General features: G+C 42.4%; 1 protein-coding gene across 5 annotated transcripts in view; it reads right to left on the bottom strand.

The window, feature by feature from the left end:
* Positions 1-8,698: 8,698 nt before the first annotated feature.
* The window catches only part of cdca2 (cell division cycle associated 2), a 47,240-nt gene continuing 32,375 nt past the window's right edge, over positions 8,699-23,563 (bottom strand). For all 5 annotated transcript variants that reach the window (XM_048523075.2, XM_048523073.2, XM_048523078.2 and 2 more), the window contains 3 exons: positions 20,014-20,206; positions 14,637-16,098; positions 8,699-13,378 (listed from right to left, as the gene is read on the bottom strand). In XM_048523075.2, coding sequence (XP_048379032.1) covers positions 14,654-16,098; positions 20,014-20,206 — 1,638 coding nt within the window. In that variant the 3' untranslated portion in view covers positions 8,699-13,378; positions 14,637-14,653. The remainder of the gene's footprint in view (positions 13,379-14,636; positions 16,099-20,013; positions 20,207-23,563) is intronic.

Below are 23,563 nucleotides of genomic sequence, written 5' to 3' on the forward strand. Positions count from 1 at the left end.
CAAAAGTCTGTGGTTGTGTTTTAAACCAGGCACGAAGGGAATTTTTCCCCCCCTCTCAGAAGATCCTGGGTCTTTGGGACTGTTACTAAAAAGGTGGTGGAAGCACGGATCAAGGTGATTTTTGAAAAGGTTGAGAATCAATAGATTCTTGTAAAGCAAAGGGGGTTAGTAGGGTTGGGAAATATGCACCTGGAGATTACAATCACATCACCCATGAGATCAGTGAATAGTAGAGACAAGTGAATGGGCCAAATGGTCTAATCCTGCTCATACTTCACCTGTGTAGTTGAGTACATCTGCAGCTTTCAATTCACAACCTTGCCATCCCTCAGCAACAGAAACCACAACACAACTAAGATCAGAGTCATGTCCGTGACATCACAGCCACTTTTCATTGAGCATGGAGAAGTCAAAGCAAAACTGGAGTGAATGGGAATCACAGAGACTGGTTGACATTATACATGACAAAGAAGATAACTGTGGTCAGTGGAGGTCACCCATCCCAACTCCAGAATATCTCGGCAATAGTTTGTAAGTGAAGTGCCCATGACCCGACCATCTTCAAATGCTTCATCAATGACGTTCCTCCATCGTAACATCAGAAGTGGGACGTTTGCTCGAGATTCCATAATATTTAACAAAATTATGACAATTCAAATACTAAAGCAATCTACATACCAATGCAGCAGGTTTTGGACCATATCCAAGTTTGGTGCAGCAGATTGGCAGGTAACATTTGCACCACACAAATGCCAGTGCCCATCTCCAACAGGAGACAATATAACCACCACCAATTCACATTCAATGGAGAGAGGATCATAAAGTCTGTCCACCATCTGAGGCACAAAGCAGGAGTGTGATGAAATACTCCCCACTTTTGGGTGAATCTCTCGTAATGCTCAAGAAGCTTGACAACATCTATTACAATGTGGCAGTACAACACACCTTATTATGAGCACTTCATAGCAGTGTATAATATCGCCAAGACACATTGTAGGTTTGCTCCAATGCTCCTTAAACAAGTTTCAAACTCAAAACCACTACCACAACCAAGGGAAGGAACTTTGTTTTCTATTCATTTACAGGACGTGGGCGTCACTAGCTGGCCAGCAGTTCTTGCCCATTCCTGGTTGCACTCGAGGTGTAGGTGAGCTGCCTTCTTAAACCACTGCAGTCCTTCTGCTCTGTTTGGGAGGAAATTCCAGGATTTTGATCCAGTGACAGTGAAGAAATGGCGATATATTTCTAAGTCAGGATGGTGAGTGACTTGGAGGGGAACTTGGAGGTGATGGTGTTCCATACATGTGCTCCCCTTGTCCTCCTAGATGGAACTGGTCATGGGTTTGGAAGGTGCTGTCTGATGAACTTTGGTGAATTTCAGTGGTACATCTTGTAGACAGTAAACTCTGCTGCTACTAAGCGTTGGTGGGAGAGGGAGTGGATGCTTATGGAAATAGTGCCAGATGTATGTGGGAACACTGCCACATGCAAATTCCCTTTGCTCAACATCCTGACTTGGACTTGCATCGCCATTTATTGGATTGCTGGGTCAAATTCCTCCAATTTCCTACCTCCAACAACACAGTCAATGTTCGAGGCACCAATGCACCATTACCCTCTCAAAAGCAACTTCGGATGAACAGAAATGCAGCCAGTCATGTCCATATTGCAAGAAAGAAGGTAAAAACAACTGATGCCATGTCGCTGCACTGAACTGTCCTTCCAAACAGTTTGACTAAATGCTATGGCACCATCAACTGTGGAATTAAATCCAACAACTAAATCAACAAACACCATGTCCTCTGATCCAAGTGCAAAATTCAAGGGAACCAATGGCATGATGACATGGCAAGTGAGGAAAACCAGTTCCCATCTGCTCAAAACCAAAATTTTAAATAAAGTGTGGAGCTGGATGAACACAGCAGGCCAAGCAACATCTTAGGAGAACAAAAGCTGATGTTTCAGGCCTAGACCCTTCATCAGAAAAGGTCCAAAGTGCCAATCTTTGTTATTGCGGATTCTCCAGCATCTGCAGTTCCCATTATCTCTGACCAAAATTTTGAAGTTCCTTTTAACATATGGCTATATCTCTCTACAATTGAACTGCATTCACCTACATTTTAGTCAAAGCAGTCAGGAGTCAATCTCAATTATTTTTGTGTTTTAAATGCAACTAATCTGAGTCAATAAAAACAATAAACGTGCAAAATCAAGCTGTCATTCATTTAGTTTTAGCCTTAGTCCCCATAGCTTGGGGACTTTGGAGGCAATGTGGGATAAGAACTGGGAAGTCTTTTTTTAATTCCACTTTACAAGTTTAAAATTGAGTAATCCAGTTCCAAGGTTATTAAGGAAGCTGACTTAGGGACAGTTATCAATCTATCACCTGCAGCCTGAATATGGCTTCAGCCAGTGTTGTTGACTATTGAAGTTCAACTAGAGAGAGTCATCTCAGCGCAATTTAGGAGAGTATCTGTTGATACCATGCCATCAGTAACCTTCACTCAATTACCAGAGATCACATCGGGAGTGAGACACAGGCTAAGTGAGAATACATATTTTGGAGTAGCTTGGGAATTCAAGGCAGAGAAAAAGGTTTTCTTGGGAAACAGGTTGTAAGGCCTTTTATCAGGGTAAGCAGGGACCCAGGATTGGGGGCCCAACAGGAGAGTGCCATCACAGGAAATCAGTGTTCGATGGTTTGTAGTAGATGCTAATTTGACTAAGTTAGTTTCCGTTTGAAAGTAAAAAAGAGAAATGTTTACAGATCACAAATTAAAAGACTAGTCGGATTTAAGAACAGAAGAAATGCAGGGCCGGGTGATGTGTTGTAATTTCAAGGTATGGGAGGTGGTGGAGCCCATTGTGATTCAGTGAACACATCTGTAGGAACTCTAGCTTAAATTTGATAAACTGAGGTCTAAGCTTTCAACACTGCAGCACATCAGCAAGTGGGGAAGTGTGCGGCATTTCAGGAGCCTTTCACACCCCTTAGATTAATTTAAGTCAGGGACAGGATAGTGTGACAATGAGTCAGACAGCTTGAGGTATCCAGGAGGTACTGCTGAAGGAGCCTCAGACTACAAGACTGTAGAACAGGCTGGCAAGTCTTGTTTCCTGTTTGAATGATAGCAAGGGACCAGAGCACCATAGGCAGGGAGCAATTCAAACTGTGGACATGCAGGTGGGAAAAAGAAATGTTAGTCAAATGAGGTATCATCAAGGGAACAACTGCTGTTGTCCCGGGCCAGTATCGAGCATCTTGAAGGTTATGGTGCCTGCCTGGCTCCCAGGTTCAGGGTTCAACAGATAGCGCTGATGCTTCACAACACCAGGAACCCTGGTTCAATTCCATCTTCGGGTGACGGTAGAGTTGACACATTCTCCCCATGTCTGCATGGATTTTCTCCCACAGCCCAAAGATATTGCAGCAGCAAAGGCAGCAGTTTCTGCAGATTATTTGGGGAGCGTACAGCAGAAATTCATCCCAAGGATGAAAAAGTACTAAGGGGAGAACGTGGCAAGCATGAGTCAAGGCACATCAGGGCCAGCATAAACGTCGAAGAAAAAGCATATTAAAGATGTTGAAAAAAAAAAGTCAGTGGGAAACCTTTAAGCAAGAACTGGGGCAAAAGACAAAAGAGGAGGCTCGGCCAGTTTGTAAGATTGAAGCAGCTTACAAAAGTTTTTGCCGATATCTAAAAAGTGAGAGTTAAAAGTGAACCCAAAAGTTCTGAAGGACATGGTGAAAGAGACTAGGGAGGCAGTGGTGGCAATTTTTCAGGAATCACTAGAGTCAGGGAGGGTTCCAGATGACCCGTTTTACAAGGGATAGAGGCAGGAGGCAGGAAATTGCAGGTGGTTAGCCTGACCTCGGTCATTACTAAGTTTGTGGAATCCATTATTAAGGATGAGATTGCAGAGGACTTGCAAGTGCATAGTAGAAAAGGGCTGAATCAGCACAGCTTCAGAATTCTTTGAGGTAACAAGCAACTTACACAAAGGAGAGCCAGTGGACGTGATTTATTCTGATTTCCACAAGGCCTTTTCACAAGGAGTGGGGATAAAGTGGCCCTTCTCAGAGTGGTTTCCAGTGACTGTGGAGTTCCACATGTGGTCAGTGGTGGGAACACAACTATTCATGTCTTGTATTAACAATTGGCATGAAGGAACTGATGGCATTGTTGTTAAGATTACAGATGACATGATGGCAGGTGGAGGGGCAGAGTGTGTTGAAGAGGCAGAGGCTGCAGTGGGACTTAGACAGGCTGCGAGAGTCAGCCAAGTAGTGTCAGATGGAATCGAATGTGGTAAAGTGTGAGCTTATGCACTTTAGTAATAAGAATAGAGGCACAGACTATTTTCTGAATGGGCAAAAACTTCAGCAATGGGAAGCAAAAAGGCACTGGGAGTCCTCGTTCATGATTCTCTTCCACTTAACACGCAAATTCAGTTGGCTGTCATGACGGCATTAATTTCAAGAGGATGAGAACCCAAGAAAAGGGATTGGCTGCTGAGGTTGTCTAAGGCTCTGGTTGGACTGCATTTGGAATTTTCTGGGCAGTTTTGGGCCCTGTCTCTGAGGAAACGTGTGCTGGTCATCAAGGGGGTCCAGAGGAAATTCATGTGAACAATGTCAGGAAGAAGCACTATCATATGGGGTGCGGTTGAGGATTGTGGGTCTGTACTCAATGGAGCTTAGTAGGATGACAGGTAATCTGACCGAATCTTACAGAATACCAAGAGGCCTGGATTGAGTGGACAAGGAGGAGATGTTCCCATGGGTACGAGAGACTAGGGTATAAGGGCATAGCCTCAGAGTGAACCAAGATAAGGAGGAACCTCTTCAGCGAGAGGGTTGAGAACCTGTGAACTCATTGCCACAGCAGGCTGTGAGGCCAAGTCATTTGAGAGTCTTGAAGTCACAGATGGATGGATTTAAAGGAAGGATCACTGGAGTCGAAATATTAACTCTGATTTCTCTTCACAGGTGTGGCCAGACCTGCTGAGCTTAGCCTGCAATTTGTTTTTATTCCTGATTTACAGCATCTGCAGTTCTTTTGACTTTTCTTACAGATAGGTCCTTGACTAGGTAGGGGACCAAAAGTTACAGGGAGAAGGTAGGAGAATGGGGTTGAGGGACGTAGTAACATTCAAACAGCGGAGCAGATTCGAAGGGCCGATTGGGCTATTTCTGCTGCTACGTCTTAGATTTATTATGCCCTTCAAGCATGTACCAAGCTTAAAAAGGGTGAAATCAAAGAGTATATAATTCAGAATCCTGCCTTTCATGTACAAGATTTTTAATGGAAGTCAACATTGGTTCACAAGCTTCATGCAAGCTTACAATTGTAAGAAAAATTTGCAGACCATGAACTTCTCAATTCCTAATTATTTTTGATAGGGTTTGCTTCTGAAGGAATTGGGTATATTTTTTGAGAGCGTTCAAGTAGTGGAGATAGGAGTTTCCCATCCCATCATTTCCATACAATGTCCTGGAAATTTCAATGAAGTACTGATCTGTTGTACTTTGCCATTTTGGTTCTGTTATATTCTTTTGGGTGGGTCCATTGATGACAGTCTGTCAATTTTCTGGCTTTAGTTCATGCCTTCCTAATTCCACAATATTTTCAATGATTTTCAGCGCAGGGAGTCTCTCTTGCTACACAAACACAGACCAGATAAACATTGCCTCCATCATGGAACTATTTCCTGTAATTTGTTTCTCACTTTCCCCCACCCCCAAACACCTTGCAGCTGATTTGCTCACCTATCAAGCATTCCACCTAGTTTTCTGAACAACTGGTTTGAATGGGCTTCCCATTATCTTGGAAAGAGCCTTGGCAGGTTCAATAAACTAATCACTTAAAATCACCAAACACTCTCAATGTCACCATACTTTCAATAATGGGATGGAAAATAGAATGCAAACTATATTTTTAAAAAACTTTGTCCTACTGCATGAAATGGTAATCACTGGTATTATCAGCATGAGCTGAAAAATTTCCTTTTTTGGGAAAATCACAGTTAACAGTCACTGATGACCTCATGAGGTCAAAAGAAACATAATACTTATTACCTTTCATCAACACTCCATGTGTTTTACTAGAATGAGACTCTTGCTGAGATGATACATTCTGGTAAACAGGTAACGAAACACAAAGAATATGTGAAACGAGTTGTATGTGATGTCTTTGACAGCAGTCAGTGCTCATTTAGCTGATTATACAGCAACTGAGACTGGAGAACAGGCCATTGAACCAACGTGTGGTGAAAAGACAGCCAGAATTGCTACAACTTCTCCATTTCTCCAACCTGCTGGAATGTAGGTACATAGTTCTGAGGAATACCTACTGGCCATACTAAATTGCCCATAGTGTTCAGGGGTGTGTGGGTTATAGGGGGATGGGTCTGGGTGGGATGTTTCAAGGGACGGCGTGGACTTGTTGGGCCAAAGGGCCTGTTTCCACACTGTAGGGAATCTAATCAAATGGACTGTTGTCATTCAACAAGACCACTCACAACCACATTCTCAAAGACATCTGGGGATGGGCAATAAATCCTAACCCCCATTAGTGACACACAGATTCCACCGATGAGTTGACAAAAAAAAAGGAAGGGGAGGCTTGTCTCAAACCAATCAACAATTTAGTTTTGCTGCAGACCATGGTACAACAACCTGACCATCTGTGACATCATGGTCAAGAAGCTGACAGCTAATTTAGGGTGTTAAATAAGTGCTTCTCTTCCTGACATTTTCACATCCTCCCACCTGATTTTAAAAAATGAACGCAGTCGAAATAGGTCTTCAAACATTAAAGAAACCCTTTTAACAACAGATTTAATTTTGAGTAGTGCGATGAATGAATAAAAAAAAAGAAGTTGCGCGGCCAGGATTATCCTTGTTCTTACTTACATGTGGTCGAGCGCATTTTCAAGAGCCACATGCACCAACACCTCCCCAACCAAATCCATAACTAGGTCTACCCGAGTGCCAAGCAAAACACTGAAGTTGGCCCCAACGAAGAGTTGTCTCCATCACACTGTTCCACCCCTGCCTCCTTGCAGGTGTAGAGAGTCAAGAGGCTTTCAGCAACCACAGTGCACCACCCATCTGTACTTGTGCTGCAGGAAACCAGAGGCAAATTAAGCTCTTTCACCCAACCCAGCTGCTCCATTTTACAGGTTGGTCAGGGAGTCAGTTCCCTGACATGCCAAGTAAACAGATTATCAGATCAGTGATGGGTTCAGGACTTCATGTGGTTCGATACTGACGACTTAAGCGCCTTTATTGGTCTGCCAGTCAGGAAGGTCAACCACGGAATTTCATGCCAGAACGTCGTGCAAGCAGGGAGCTTTCTTCTCTGGTTTCAACCACCCTGTTGTTCCCCCTTGTTGTCACAGGTTCAAGAAGGGGTCTCATAGGAGGATGTAAGACCAGTTTAAACTCAGTACGGAGGTGCAAGCGATTCTGCGAGATTGGTTTCAGGATGTTGAGGGAGATTACAAGCCTAACCTCACAAGATACATGACTTGCATATGAATGCTAAATGAGAAGTATCTCATGTAAACCTAACTGCATTCCTGCCATATTCTAATCGTGTTCATACATTCAATAGAGTGACCTGTTCCACAGTTTCCAAATGTTTGAATATAGCATTTCCTTCTTAGAAATGTCTCGTCCGAATTTCATTGGTATACGAACAAATCAATCCTTCAGCTGTACAGCTTCTGATATTGTCTATTTGGCAAAGGTGAGTTTTAACTACAAGAGCAGAAATTAAAAATTGATTGGGGTTAGCAGAAAGCACAGGTGCAAGATTATTATTTCTTGGGCACATCCACTGAGATTTATCAAGGGTTTACTTGCTCCTCAGAACACCAAAGCTTAGGAATCATTGCACATTCTTCTCATCTGGAGCTCCATTTGACTCACATCTGATATTATCAGCAGAGAGTGTTCCTCTCGATGTGGCAAAAGATGAAGCTGGACTACGCAGCCCAATGGTATCAATGTGGACTTCACAAACTTCAAAATCCCCCCTTCCCCCACTGCATCCCAAAACTAGCCCAACTTGTCCCCTCCCCCCACTGCATCACACAACCAGCCTAGCTCATCCCTGCCTCCCTAACATGTTCTTCCTCTCTCCTGTCCCCTCCTCCCACCTCAAGCAACACCTCCATTTCCCACCTACTAACCTCATCCCGCCTCCTTGAGCTGTCCCTCTGGACTGACCTATCCCCTCCCTACCTCCCCAACTATACTCTCCTCTCCACCTATCTTCTCCTCTATCCATCTTCAGTCCGCCTCCCCCTCTCTCCCTATTTATTTCAGAACCCTCTCCCCATCCCCCTCTCTGATGAAGTGTCTAGGCCCGAAACGTCAGCTTTTGTGCTCCTAAGATGCTGCTTGGCTTGCTGTGTTCATCTAGCTTCACACTTTGTTATCTCGGATTCTCCAGCATCTGCAGTTCCCATCATCTCTGACTACAAATCAGGTGAACCAGAAGCAAACCCTTTCACACTGCATCTTGGTAAACTGAAAAGATTCCAAACCTTAGCTCATACTGTTGTGTGGTCCTTCAAACAGTCATTATGAGGGGGTGGATGAACAGGATGCTTGATGTCAATGATTTCTATACACAAGTTAGAGAGATTGTGGCAGTGTTTTTACTTACCAAAACAAGAATTCCTTTACATACATATTTAATGCTGATTGTTTGTATTCATTCTGACAGAGATAGCAACGTAGAAATCTATGTACAATTATATCGTTGAGCAAGTGTACATCTTTGAATCCATGAAACATTTTGTACGTATCACCAAGTCATGTATTTCAATTGCTCTGTGTTACAAAAAAGCACACAGTTGTCAAGTGTAATAGTCATTAAAACAACAGCTTTCAACTGGAAAAGCAGACCACACCACGTTCTGTTCAATGTGCATTTCAGCATTGACCTTTGGCCACCACCTCTGTGCCAAACATCCTGTGATTCCAAAGTAACATATCTAGCCGCAGATGGTCTATATCAGTCTATTCCATGCCAGTTTGTTTGTCTGTCCAAATACCTCTTAAACATGTTTACTATAACTGGTTCTGCCACTTCCCCAGCAGCACATTCTAAGCAACTGCTACGATGTGTAAAGTACATTTTCTCTCATCTCCTTTAAAAACTTTCTGCCTCTCACATCATGCAGGTGATAATCTCTAGTATTTGACAGTGCCACCCTGGGAAAAGACTTGAACTATCCATGTCCGTCATAATTTCGTATATTTCTATCAGGATATCCCTCAGCCTCCAAAACATTCGCAATAGCAATCCAACCTGTCCAAACTCTTGATATAGCTAATACACTCCAATCTAAACAACATCCTGGTAAACCTCTCTGGCATCTTCTCCAAAAGTTTCACATGCTTCCTACACTGTGGAGACCAGAACTGCACACAATACTTCAAATGCGGCCTAACTAAAGTTTTACACAGCTACACAATGACCTCACAATTTTTAGACTCAATGGCCCGATCCAAAGTGAAAACAAATCTGTCCATGTAAAGGCCACTCAATATTGAAGTGTCATGACTAAAAAAGTACTTCACCCTCTCCCTGAAGATCTGCACAAGTGTGGCTAAGAATCAAGAACATTTTGTTTAAAAAACAATAACAGTTAGCTTCACACTGGTTAACAGACAGGAAACCTTCTGAGCCACGTGCAATTCCAATGTCCTGTTTAGTTTGACACACAAAAGCCATCCAGGGTTTTCAAAGTGCCATTCAGCCCAGATTTTCTTCAACATATTAAAAATACCAAACGTGATCTGACCTCTCATCGTCCCTCACTTGGGCACAATACATCAGCAGCATGAAGAAATGAATCTTTTAATGAAAGTAGCTTCACGAAGGGAACTTTTGTACACTTACTACACCATATCTCTCACATACCAATCCTGACTCCCACCCCCTCCACACACTCACCTCCCTTACCCTCATCTCCAATCTTGACATAGCCTTGCATCAAAGTTTTCCAGTCAGCAGAGATCACCAACAATTGTCTCTTCAGTAAGCATTTCACATTTGGGGCAGATTCATTACATTTTCTTCCATGCGAAAAAAATACACTTCTGTAATTTTGAGTCACAAAGTGATTTTGCACTGTAAATCAGCATCTTAGGGAAATTCCAATGCCCATCTTCAAGCATTTGAACAATTTTCTGCTCACAACCCTCAGCTACAGATCAGCCTGACGTTTAGTTTGTGGCCATGCAGCATCGACTGAGGGGGCAAGTCAACTGTTTTAGTTTGGTTAGTTTCTGTTATAATTATGGAAATGATCTACTGGCTTAAGCTGGTTTGATTGAGCAAGTGCTGCTGCATCTCTGCAGCAACGGCTATGTGTTGTCAAAAATAAAAATTGCCGGTAAAGCTCAGGAGGTCTGGAAGCAACTCTGGAGAGAAATCAGAGTTTAATTGTTCAGGTGGACTGACCCCTCCTCGGAATATCTTTGGATTTGGCAAATGATACATTCTGACTCGGATAACTAATTGTCTGCCACTTGCATCTGCTCCTAGTTATTCTTGAAGTCATCGCTGGTAATGCAATTTCCATTTTTACATCCTCCGGATCTATTTCTTGGTCCTGGGTCAAGTAATCATCACTGTGTTGTACTAGCACTATCACCTTTCCATTACTTCCTTCCACTGAACCATGGGCTTCATTTTTTACCTCTGCCAAGACTGCCCTTGTTTCTCTATGTGGTTTAATGTTGGACTTCATTAATCACAGAAGAGCCTCCATCGAATAGCATCCACCACTCTCAGGGACTGCGTTTTTGACCACAACTACTCTGAACACCAAGGTTTCTCATGTCTCTTAGGGTTCTTTTTACAATTGCTTTACATTGTATTCTTGACCTTTCCACCAATACAGAGCTCTTGCTCATCACTAATCTCTGAGTAACAGAACTGTCCTCATCAAGCTCTTCAAAGTTAACCCAGTTTTGACAGAACATCACTGAATCAAATAGTGTCCCTTATTTCGTTTCCCACGAATCACTGAGCCCAGCTTGCTCAGTACTTTCCCAATTTTTCTGGTTTAACATGTGGCTGTTCATCTTGGATGATTTTGTTGCAAGCACCCACGGACCCATCGATGAATGAGTCTGAAGTAGCCTTCAATAAAAGTGATATTTTGAAAATTTGAAATAAATGCACGATACACGAAATATCCAGCAAGTCTGGCAGCAGCTGTTGAGAAAGGAAGACAATTTCAAATCTGGCATGTCTGGAGTCAAAGGGGCTAAAAAATTTTTTTTTAAAACTGCTGTCAAAGATGACAAACAAGTGAAACAGATGGCTAGGGTGTCTCAGTGCTAAGGGTCACACAGAAGAGATTGATATGTAAAGTAGTTGTAAATAATAGGTGATAAAAATAAAATATTGGTCCACTCTGCTGACAGCAAAGTGAACAAGATGCAGCATTTTCTGTATTCTTTATGATAGCCTTGGAATCGACACATTTTCAATGTTACATAACATTACAAAAGTAGCTTTCAAGTTATGGAGTGCTAAACTCATTAGTCAACAGTATGATGCAATTTGTCACAAAAATGCCATGACAGTGATCACTACTAAGACAGTTAAACTTTTCAATGAGTATTAAATTGCTGTCACTATTTGATCTAAACTTCCAAATGTGGGTGTGTGACCAACACTGTTCCCTGAACTAGTACAACACCAGTTACACACCTCGCAATGCACCAAGTTCCGTAAATAGCAACAGAACATCGGTAATTACGTAATTCAGGGTACCAGGAGGAGATTCAACAATTTTAGAGATTGCCCAGGTTCGCTTTAAAAAGTGTCCCCACCCACTGAGTCAAAGCAAAACTAATCTTGCTTTTCACAACCAGACAGATTCACAACTGTCACATCCTTCACACTGTGGCATGACACCCACGTTGATTGTCCAGGCAAAGTTTTTTCATAAGATTTCAAAATTTTCAGACGTTGCATGAATGGTATAATGTTGCCATCTGGTGGCAGCAGTCAACAAGCAAACGGAGTCGATAGATAATTGCATATTGCCTGACCCCATTTCTGATTAAAATACAGATTGTGCACGTTTTTAAAAGTTTTTTCAACTGTTTCATGGGAAAAGCATTCAAAAGGTGCAGCCCAGACCAGAACACGGAGTCATGAGCACTTATAAATAAACTTAGTCAGAAATTTTGGACAACGTCTTCCATGATACTCATTAGACTACATCATTCATGTCAAATAGAACACCAAGATCATAGCTGCATTTACGAGGCTGTAAATGAAGGATGAAGGAACAAAAATGTTATTCTCATTATTTATTTGAAGAACAGTTGGAGGAAACTAGTCAAAAACCAATTGGTCCTATGGTCATACTCAAATTTGCTGTGCAACATCATATTAAGTGATGTTCTGAGGAAGGGGCACTGGACCCGAAATGTCAACTCTGATTTAATTTCGTCATAGATGCTGACAGACCTGCTGAGAATTTCCAAAAGCAACTTCTGCTTTTGGTTCCTGTGTATAAAATGAAGCATTTGGACTGCATTAACACACATGAAATACAAGCCTTTCACCAAAAGCCAAGCACTCACTGGGGCCATTTTCTGATGTTAGTTGAGGGAAATGGGAGTGAACAAAGTATTAGTTGATTAACATTACAGTACACGCAACCTAAGTATCACTCACATTTCATCGGTTCTCTAATTTTGTCCACATGGCACACATCTTTCATGAACACAATGAAATCACTAAATTTAGAACTGCAATTATCACACTTTGAGGGAACAAAAACTCAAGTATCTTAAACAAGTTCAGTCAATCAAGTGATGACATCACACAACACTGAATAGTCAGAAGGTGATGAATGCAAGAAACATACCTGGTCACATCTGAAGCAGAAAACATCAGCACCACTTGAATGCTGACGTGCAACAGAATATAGACTGGAGGAAAATTCACCATGTGTGACTCTTTATTTCATATGAATGAGCTGAACAATGCTTTTTAAATGACAAAGCAAGAGTCAAAATTATTTCACAAACTATCTCCAAAATTTTTTCCAGATGCTTCAATAGAAAATGCGTCACATAACAGTTTGCATGGTGTACAGCAGAACCGAAATCTCTCGAATTCAATGATATAACTGTGGATCTGCTATTGAACAGATTCAGTACCTGCTCCATCTTTCACACTGGTACAGTGGCAGAGATATGCAAGGAATGCCAACATCATCTAAATAAAAGGAAACTTGGGTTTTCACTTCTTTGCACTTGTCGCACTGTAAATCATCTTCATTCAACTGTCAGGCAAGTCTGTTAGAGAACCTCTCGTTTCTTCAATTCCTTAAAGAAAACCAAAGAACTTTATTTGATTCAAAAAATTAATAAGACAAAAATTTAAGGTGATTCTGTCAAACCTACTGATCCCAGGTGACTTGTAACGAAGTCTAGGGTTCAACAGGGGGCTTGGATTACTCATTGAATTGAATTTGTTAAATAATGCCTGCAGTGCAGATAGAATCTGCTTGGCCGATTGAGCCTGCACCAACCCTCTGAACAGCATCTTGTCCTATTCGCCTAAGTCCATATTAATCACCGCTAGTCTACATAGCCTGCATATCCCTGGACACGACAGGACTACTCAGTTTGAACAATCACCTAACCTGCATATCTTTGGACTACAGGAAGAAACTGGAGCACCTAGAGGAAACCCACGGAGACATGTGCAGAATGCCAAAACTCCACACAGGCCCAAGGACGGACTTGAACTTAAGCTCCGGCACTGTGAGGCATCAGTGTTAACCACTGCACCACCATGCCACCTACTGGTCGTTCATTTTAGTCTGGGTCGTTAACTCGGTACCCTGGAATACAACTGGACAGGAAGGACAGAGAAAGGGGAATGAGGGAAGCCAACTATGTCATATTGCCAGTGAGGTTTGGGGTAAGACAAAAGCACACTTCCGTTGCAATCTTTTTGCCTGTATAAGTCACCAAAATTTTGGTACGGTTCTGTTCCATGCCCAACACCAACAGAATTCGTAAAGGTCAAAGCAAAAAGGAGTTGGCAAAGAAAATATGAAGAGTCCGAACAGGAATGAAGTGTTTAATATATGTTTTATGACCCATTTTACTGGAGCAATCTGTTCTCACTGCTTTCCATTTACTCCATTGGAGAGTTGTTAGTCTCTGGGGCACTGCTCATTTAGTTGCAAAAGCACAATTAACATCCTTTCAACTTGTGGCTGATCCGTGCAACCTTCCATTTGTTTTGTGCGCGTATTTCATGGTCACTTCACTCCTAGTCATTTGCTTTACCTTGTGGGGTTATGTCAAGTGAAAGCTAAGCGCACGACTGCATCTTGTGCACTGAACAAATTCATCCTTTAAAGTTAAATCTGTAGGCAGTAGCAGACTCATGTATCTCTATATTTAATGAATTTAGACCATGGGCTTCAGACATGACCCAAGTTTTGCACCGGAAGTTGTGATTTTACTGCTGTTTGCTTCTGAAGTGTACAGAATATGAAAATTTCACACACTTCAAAAAGCCAAACATGATAACAGCCATGCTCCCACCCCTCTCGATATGTTAAAATACCTGAGTATTTTTGAAGGTCAACTTAGTTCAACCACGCTTTGTCTTGGAGATTCCTCCAAATCATCAAGAGCAGTATTTCTGAGACACGAAAGTGACCGTCGCCGGAGCATTCTAATTCTTGCTTGGGATTCAGTTTTACTTCCAGCCTCTTCTGCATAATAAATTTTTGTCCATGGTTTGGAGAGCCGGGAAGATCTTCTGGGAAGCTTACTCATCATCATCTTTTCCTCTACTGGTTCAGTGCTGGATAACTCAACCCAGCTCAATCCTGCCACATTTACCACACCAGACAGACGGGCACTCCGCCTCACCTTCTTCTTTTCGAGGATTGAGTTTTCTCTTGAAGTACCTAAACATTTGATTCCCATTTCCAACTGGTCAGCAGTTTCTAAGGTATTCATATTCATCTGTTCTGATGAACAAAAGTGGCCTGAATTATCAAACAGTGTTCCAACGTTGGTTTTTACTTGGATCTCATCAAACTCAATGTTATTTTTACACTTGGGAACAATTCCTTGGCCAATCATGCTGTTTACAAGGCTTTCAGCTTGTGAAACATTCTCAGCTTTGTTATCATTTGTAAATGTTTCTTGTCCTCCAGAATGGACAACAATTGGCTCATCTACCTGCTTTTCGCATGCCAGCTCTGCTGCTCTGAATAATTTGCTCTTTCTGCGACATGTTCTGCTTTGAAATATCTGAGTTGCGCAGGGTAAATGACTCACCTTTTGCTCATGAATTGCATTGGATGGCTCAGTTGCTGTTTTTCGGGATTCTTTGCTTCTAGTGAAATTATAAGCAACAGTCAATTCTTCCATTTTTGCTGGCTGTGCTTTCAGTTGCTGATCACGATCTTGAACAACATTTGATTCAGATTCCAGGCAACATCTGCATTTGTAATCAGCAGTCTGAACTGCTTCCTTGATACATTGTTCAAGTTTGGTTTCACTTGGGCATTGTCTCTCAAGTAGGATCTGCACTCTATCAATTCCTTTCTCATTATTTTTCACCATTGTGAACTCTTGTACAAGATGCTTCCTCATAATACTGTTTGAATATGTCTCTCTCATGCAAATAGGCTTATTTTCATCATCCTCAAGATTTTGAGCACCCAAACTATCCAAAGCTTCCAACTTATGAAACTTTGCATGCAAAAATGTGGATGATTCATCAGCACGACTCGAGAGACCACAGCTTAAATTATTCTTCAGTTTCTCCGGCTCACACCGATGAACACTAACATTGTCAGCCAAGATGGTTCTTTGCTCACTGTCAGTTTCACTAGATTTCCATCCACTTGACTCCCCCTCCAAGTCATGGAAACTCCTCTTATGCGACCTTGTTGGTCTTCGTATTTTTTCCCTTACATGTCTGGAAGCTGCACGCAAAGCAGTGTGTCCATCAGCTGACCATTCAGAGTCAGAGGTGCTGTGTTGCCTTTGTTCTCCAATAAGACTACCTGCTTGACAATGAAACAAGACAATTACAAAACATTCTGTACTTGTGCTTGCTATTTGTAATGCAGTGCGAAGCTAGAAAAAGTATGCCTTGTGAGAAAGCAAGCATAACTACACAGACTCTTGAACAAAAACAAGATCTGTCTTCTATTTTTATTTGAGTACGAATCAAAACAAACAATTGCATTTTCTCAAGGATACGCCTTAAAACCCTTTGTTGAGGAAGAGAACAAAGATGCAGAAAGTATAGGACTAATACTCCAGGAGACAACCTGAGGCTGAGACTGATCCATCTTGAAGACAGTGAAAAAGAAAATCAATATTAGAAACTAAGAAACTAAAAAAAAAGAGACTTGGGGCTCAGTGATATAGTGGACCTGCATGCCAAAAGGAGAGCTGGTGGACCCCAATACGGTTCCTATCCGCAATCCATTTTGGTTGCTGGAGGAACTCCACCTCAGAAGTGATGAGCTAGGCACTGCAACACATATCACGCTGGTGTTTCACGGTGTCACACTCTGTAGGTTAAGCACTTCAAATATGGACAGCAGTCAGGGACAGGAGGGTGTGACAAAATGGGAGGTAGGTAAAGTGATCATGAATATGGCAGTGGAGGATCTGAAGTCCTCCATGGGATGCTGCCTACCTGGTGTCAGGGTGGCAAATATATTCACATGACATTAAAAGGATATTGGAAGCCTTAAGGGAAATCAATACAGTTTCTAAAACAGGACAGAACCAAGAAACAGCCAGGAATCCTACTACAGGTAAGGTAGGTAATGGCAAAACCATACTAAAGCAGTGATTAAACCCAAATGAGATAAATAAAACATAGGAATAAAACATTCGTGCTGAGTGACAGGTTCAACTGCATGGCCCAAATAATAGCTCGATATATAATAGTGTGTAAGAAATAAGTGAGCTGCAGACACAAATTCAAATCAGTGAGAATGATATTGTTGCCACACCTCAGACATGGCTGCACGATGGTCAGGACCGGGAACTAAACATACTATATTGTTATCAGTTTTACAAGACAGTTACAAGAGAGACACAAGGGAAATGGCAGCAGGAAGAAGGAACCCTTAATGATTAGGAATAAAATCATTTCAATGATGAGAGATAGAATAAAACAAGGGATAAATATCCAGTAGAGAATGCATGTGCAGAACTGAGGAACATTAAAAAGGATCTAAAACTTTAATAAGTATTACATACCGAGGTGCTATCAAGATCTGAAGTGTCGCATTGTATAAACACAGAAATTAGGCAACTTTGTAGCAAAGGTTGTGTTATATTAATGGGGACTTTAACATAAACGTGGATTGTTTTGAATAACGTGTCCACAACACAAGGGGACGTGCAATATTGGATTTAGTAATGAGCACCATGTTGGATTTAATTAATCACCTAACTGTATCTGAATCTTCACCGAACAGTGATCATGACATGATAGAGTTCAAAGCAGCATTTTAAAAGCATAAATCAGCTCATTGAACTCGAGATTGAGCTGAGGCTGACTTCAAGGAGATGAGACGACACCTCAAGTACAGTGGGGAGGTTGAAACAAACATTTAATACATCACAAAACCAGCCAAGATGGAAAAGCTCCACATCAAAAGGACTAAAAGGCATAGGCTACTCAGAGTTAAGATACAGCATAAAATTTTAAAATGCGCAAGTACAGATCCTACCAAATAGGAAAAGGCGTAGAGACAAGCAAAGCAAAACAAAGCAGTCTTCAACAGCAACCAAAAAAGGGATAATGAAAACAAAGTTGCAAGGGAGATCAATATCAATAAGAAGAAATTTCAGTGTTACATAAAAAGGAAAGCAAGTGGTCAGAACCAATGCTGGCCCACTAAAACACGAAGCGGAGATATCATCAATGACTATTGGGAAGTGGTGGGCACTTAGCTGCACTATTTACAATAGAAGGGGAGGAAAGCTTGTCAGCAATCCCAAGAAAATTCCCAGAAAATTAATAGTGGATCAGAGACAGGGAGTGAATAAAATTAACCTAACTAAAAACAGAGAAAATTAATACAAGAAAGATCGATCCCCGGAACCTGGACCGGTTCCATCCAAGGGTCAAAGCAAGGAGAGGTGCACACTGTCGATGTCCCTAAAAGTAATCTTGCAGAGTTCCTTCGATGCAAGAATTGTCACTCTGCAATGGAAAACTGCGCATACCATTCTGCCATTCAACAAAGATGGAAGAGCAAAATGAAAGGAATTACAGACCAATTGGCCTAACATTTGCACAGGGGTAATCAAGAAGAGCCAACAGGACTGGTAGCATGTGTGTGACTGAGCTCAATGAAAGTTTTAAGAGTGACAATGGGAGTATACAGAGCAATATCTATGCACATTGTTGCATGGACTGACAGAAAGCACTTGATAAAGTTTCAGAAAACTTTTAATAAAGAGGGTGCAGGCACACTCGCTGAGCCGGTGGGTTCAGTTGCAAACATCTCATCTCCCGGCTAGGTAACATCATCAGTGCGCCTCCGGTGAAAATACTGAAGAAAGCTAACGGAATGCAGGCCTTCATATCTAGAGAAATGAAATTCATGTTACGCTGCAGCTACAATAAAATCCTGGTTAGACCCTACTTGGAGAACTGACTGCATATGTGGGAACCAGACTTTCCCAAGTTATTGACCTTGGGAGAGGGATGGCAATGTAAGTTTCTAAGAATGAAAGATGGACTTAAGGAGTTACTTTATGAGGTTACATAGTTTACACTTATTTTCTCCAGAGTTTAGATGATTTCAGGGCAAAAGTGGAAGAAAAATGGCAGGGCAGCTAAAGATAAATCATTTCCACCAGTTTGGGATTTCAGAATTATAGCGCACCCTCTCAGATGCTGGGAAGCTTTTCTGCTTCTCAAAAAGTCAGGTGATGTTAGACCAGCTGTTAATTTTAAGTTTGACATTCAGATTTTTTTGTTAAGCAATAACTAAGGATTATAGGCCAAAGGCATGTATTTGGGTTCGGTCACAAATCAACCAGCAGGTCACTGAACAGCAAACCAATCTCAATAGGCAAACTTCTGTATGTAGGTTCTTGTCTGCACCTCTGTCCAAACACACAAAATTTCAAGCAGAATTCATTCAGGAACAACAACGAACTGAATCGGAGTCAATTATTCACCTTCCTTGCTAAACAATACAAGTGGACTTTTCATCAAATGAAAGAGAACATTCGACCAGTCAGAAATGAATAACTTGCATGTCACACCATTATAGATTCATACAAGATGTGAATCAAGAAACAATTAATGAATTTATATGCCAAGGCATACAAGGCTATGGGTCAAGTGCTACACAATGGAACTAGTTCAGTTTGGTGGTTGTTTTTGACAAGCACAATTGGTATGGGACAAAGAGTGATTTTCTGTGCTACGGGCCTCTATGCTTGTCCAAAAATCAAAGAGTCATCTTAGGATTCAGTGGCAGCAGCAACAACTGCTGACATCTGATCTAGTGACAGATCTTCCTCCCTTTGCGCAAATTTGCTTCAATATTCCACTTATTTCAAACTTGTCAACAATAAACAGCATCAGGTGCAACTATAAAATTAGACTGAGTGATACTCAGCAATCAACCAACTACTCTCTTGCTTTAAGCACATTTCTCAGCCCACTTAAAAGACACACGCTAGCCATTGTTTTACATCGGTCCTCTCTGTTATCCCTTACATTTGGCATCACAAAATTGGCCTTGTCAAATGGGGTATTATTACTGCTTCCAAAAAACATGGGCTCTTTTTTAAAATAAACAGAGGACAATTACATTCTTACGTTTATCAAACATACCTCTGATAGTCAACTTCTTTAAGCACTTCCTTCCAGCATTTGGAATTATTCAGTCAATAGCCCCTTAAGACACAAAATTAGTATTTCCAAGATTCCTTACCCTCAAGAGGAAGATGAACACTCATCGCTGAAGGTTTACATTCTGCCTTTCCATCACAATCAGGAAAATCTGCTGGCTCAGACAGCATATCAAAGACCTCAGTGATCGGACTCAATAATGGTTTCTTGGAAGCATATTCACGTTTTCCATAAAGTTCCTTTTGCACCTTCTTTCTATATTTGCCTTTTGTTACCTGAAAAACAGTTTTGCTGCCATCAGTTGTGTTTTCCTTCATGTACTGTTTGAAAGGTAGGCATCCCTTAATTATATCAAAAATTCAGCAATCATTTCACTGCAGTATACTTCAATATACTACCTGCATGATCTTGCAATGTGATGGACTGAACATTTGAAGGGATGGGCATTTTATTACCACTTGGACTAAAATTAGAGCCATAAACTGCTCACGAATAATAACTGCTCTCTGAAAGGAATATATTGGCCATGATGCACTTGGAGATATTCTGAAAAAAAAGTGTTGTGCAATCCATCAAATACAGATTCCTGCCTTCCCTCATGTCAATTTTTCAATCTTCTCCTTAAATCCCTCCTTGGCTTTGCATGGTCAACACCGCAACTTGGAGCAAAGAACTCACTGATCCTCCAACTGTGGCCTCTCGTGCATTCCTGAATACCCTTCTATTGGTGGTGGTGTCCTCACTTTTCTACATTTTAAGCTCTGGAAATCTCTCTTAAACTTGTTGGTCCTCATCCAAAATGCCTCTAAAAGCTGACTTCACCAACCAAGTATTAGGTCACCTTGCCTAATACTTTGCAAGGCTCAATTGGGTTATTAATGTTTGCCAATGACTAGTTCTTCATAACGTTTAGGTCTGCCTCACATTGGCAAGCATTCGCTTCAGTTGCTTTGGAACTGAGTACTAATCATAAAAAAACTCAATGTCACCAACAAGGTTTCATATTGTTCGTGAGATAATGGGAACTGCAGATGCTGGAGATTCCAAGATAATAAAATGTGAGGCTGGATGAACACAGCAGGCCAAGCAGCATCTCAGGAGCACAAAAGCTGACGTTTCGGGCCTAGACCCTTCATCAGAGAGAGGGATGGGGGGAGGGAACTGGAATAAATAGGGAGAGAGGGGGAGGCGGACCGAAGATGGAGAGTAAAGAAGATAGGTGGAGAGGGTGTAGGTGGGGAGGTAGGGAGGGGATAGGTCAGTCCAGGGAAGACGGACAGGTCAAGGAGGTGGGATGAGGTTAGTAGGTAGCTGGGGGTGCGGCTTGGGGTGGGAGGAAGGGATGGGTGAGAGGAAGAACCGGTTAGGGAGGCAGAGACAGGTTGGACTGGTTTTGGGATGCAGTGGGTGGGGGGGGAAGAGCTGGGCTGGTTGTGTGGTGCAGTGGGGGGAGGGGATGAACTGGGCTGGTTTAGGGATGCAGTGGGGGAAGGGGAGATTTTGAAACTGGTGAAGTCCACATTGATACCATATGGCTGCAGGGTTCCCAAGCGGAATATGAGTTGCTGTTCCTGCAACCTTCGGGTGGCATCATTGTGGCAGTGCAGGAGGCCCATGATGGACATGTCATCAAGAGAATGGGAGGGGGAGTGGAAATGGTTTGCGACTGGGAGGTGCAGTTGTTTGTTGCGAACTGAGCGGAGGTGTTCTGCAAAGCGGTCCCCAAGCCTCCGCTTGGTTTCCCCAATGTAGAGGAAGCCGCACCGGGTACAGTGGATGCAGTATACCACATTGGCAGATGTGCAGGTGAACCACCCTACCAACCTCCGGAAACAATGCATTATCCTCCGACACTTCCGCCATTTACAATCCGACCCCACCACCCAAGACATTTTTCCATCCCCTCCCCTGTCTGCTTTCCGGAGAGACCACTCTCTCCGTGACTCCCTTGTTCGCTCCACACTGCCCTCCAACCCCACCACACCCGGCACCTTCCCCTGCAACCGCAGGAAATGCTACACTTGTCCCCACACCTCCTCCCTCACCCCCATCCCAGGCCCCAAGATGACATTCCACATTAAGCAGAGGTTCACCTGCACATCTGCCAATGTGGTATACTGCATCCACTGTACCCGGTGCGGCTTCCTCTACATTGGGGAAACCAAGCGGAAGCTTGGGGACCGCTTTGCAGAACACCTCCGCTCAGTTCGCAACAAACAACTGCACCTCCCAGTCGCAAACCATTTCCACTCCCCCTCCCATTCTCTTGATGACATGTCCAACATGGGCCTCTTGCACTGCCACAATGATGCCACCCGAAGGTTGCAGGAACAGCAACTCATATTCCGCCTGGGAACCCTGCAGCCATATGGTATCAATGTGGACTTCACCAGTTTCAAAATCTCCCCTTCCCCCACTGCATCCCTAAACCAGCCCAGTTCATCCCCTCCCCCCACTGCACCACACAACCAGCCCAGCTCTTCCCCCCCACCCACTGCATCCCAAAACCAGTCCAACCTGTCTCTGCCTCCCTAACCGGTTCTTCCTCTCACCCATCCCTTCCTCCCACCCCAAGCCGCACCCCCAGCTACCTACTAACCTCATCCCACCTCCTTGACCTGTCCGTCTTCCCTGGACTGACCTATCCCCTCCCTACCTCCCCACCTACACCCTCTCCACCTATCTTCTTTACTCTCCATCTTCGGTCCGCCTCCCCCTCTCTCCCTATTTATTCCAGTTCCCTCCCCCCATCCCCCTCTCTGATGAAGGGTCTAGGCCCGAAACGTCAGCTTTTGTGCTCCTGAGATGCTGCTTGGCCTGCTGTGTTCATCCAGCCTCACATTTTATTATCTTCATATTGTTCGTGATTGGCTTATCTCGGCACCAGATTGGTTCAGCAGATTTATGGTTTCAGTTAAAGGCATCTGAGCAGTTTTAGCACAGCAAACAATTTAGTTCATGACAACAGGTTTCATCTTTAACTATGCAATCTCCATATGGGTCCATCCTGCTTGTTCTCTCCAATTAAGAATTCCCATGCCACTTTGAAATATTAACTTGAAATCTAAATAATACAGATGGCAACAAGTTTTAACCTCTCCTTCAAACCTCACAGCCCTAATGTTGTTTTCACTCTTGCTGGTGTAAAGCATCATTATTCTGGCTTTGGGTGCCCCTGTTTCGGAATGACATTGTGCATTGATAGTGATGTGAAATAACCAAGGCAAACAAGCACATGTTTAAGTACACAGCTTTGCTGATGTCTTAATTTTGATATTTACCAACTGAGCAAATCTTAAACATTTAATAATAGCTTTATTTTGAAAAGTTCTTCATGAAATTCCATTTGGTCATTTATCAACTTTTACAATACAAAGTGACAATCTAATCCGCCTTGTTAAACTTGTAATGCAATTCAGCACAAGTTGAAAATAATTTTCCTTAACTTTCAAGAAACAACAAGCCCAACAAATCTGCTCCATCATTCAGAAATCACGGCTAATCTGTTAATCCTTCACTCCACTTGGCTGCCTTCTCCCTGACTTTTGATTCCCTTCATCTCTCAAAACTTGAATATATGTCATGATCACATTTCTAACCCCCTGTATGGGCATTATATCACACAGAATCAC

This window comes from Stegostoma tigrinum, chromosome 40 (assembly GCF_030684315.1).
Source record: "Stegostoma tigrinum isolate sSteTig4 chromosome 40, sSteTig4.hap1, whole genome shotgun sequence".
NCBI lineage: Eukaryota > Metazoa > Chordata > Chondrichthyes > Orectolobiformes > Stegostomatidae > Stegostoma > Stegostoma tigrinum.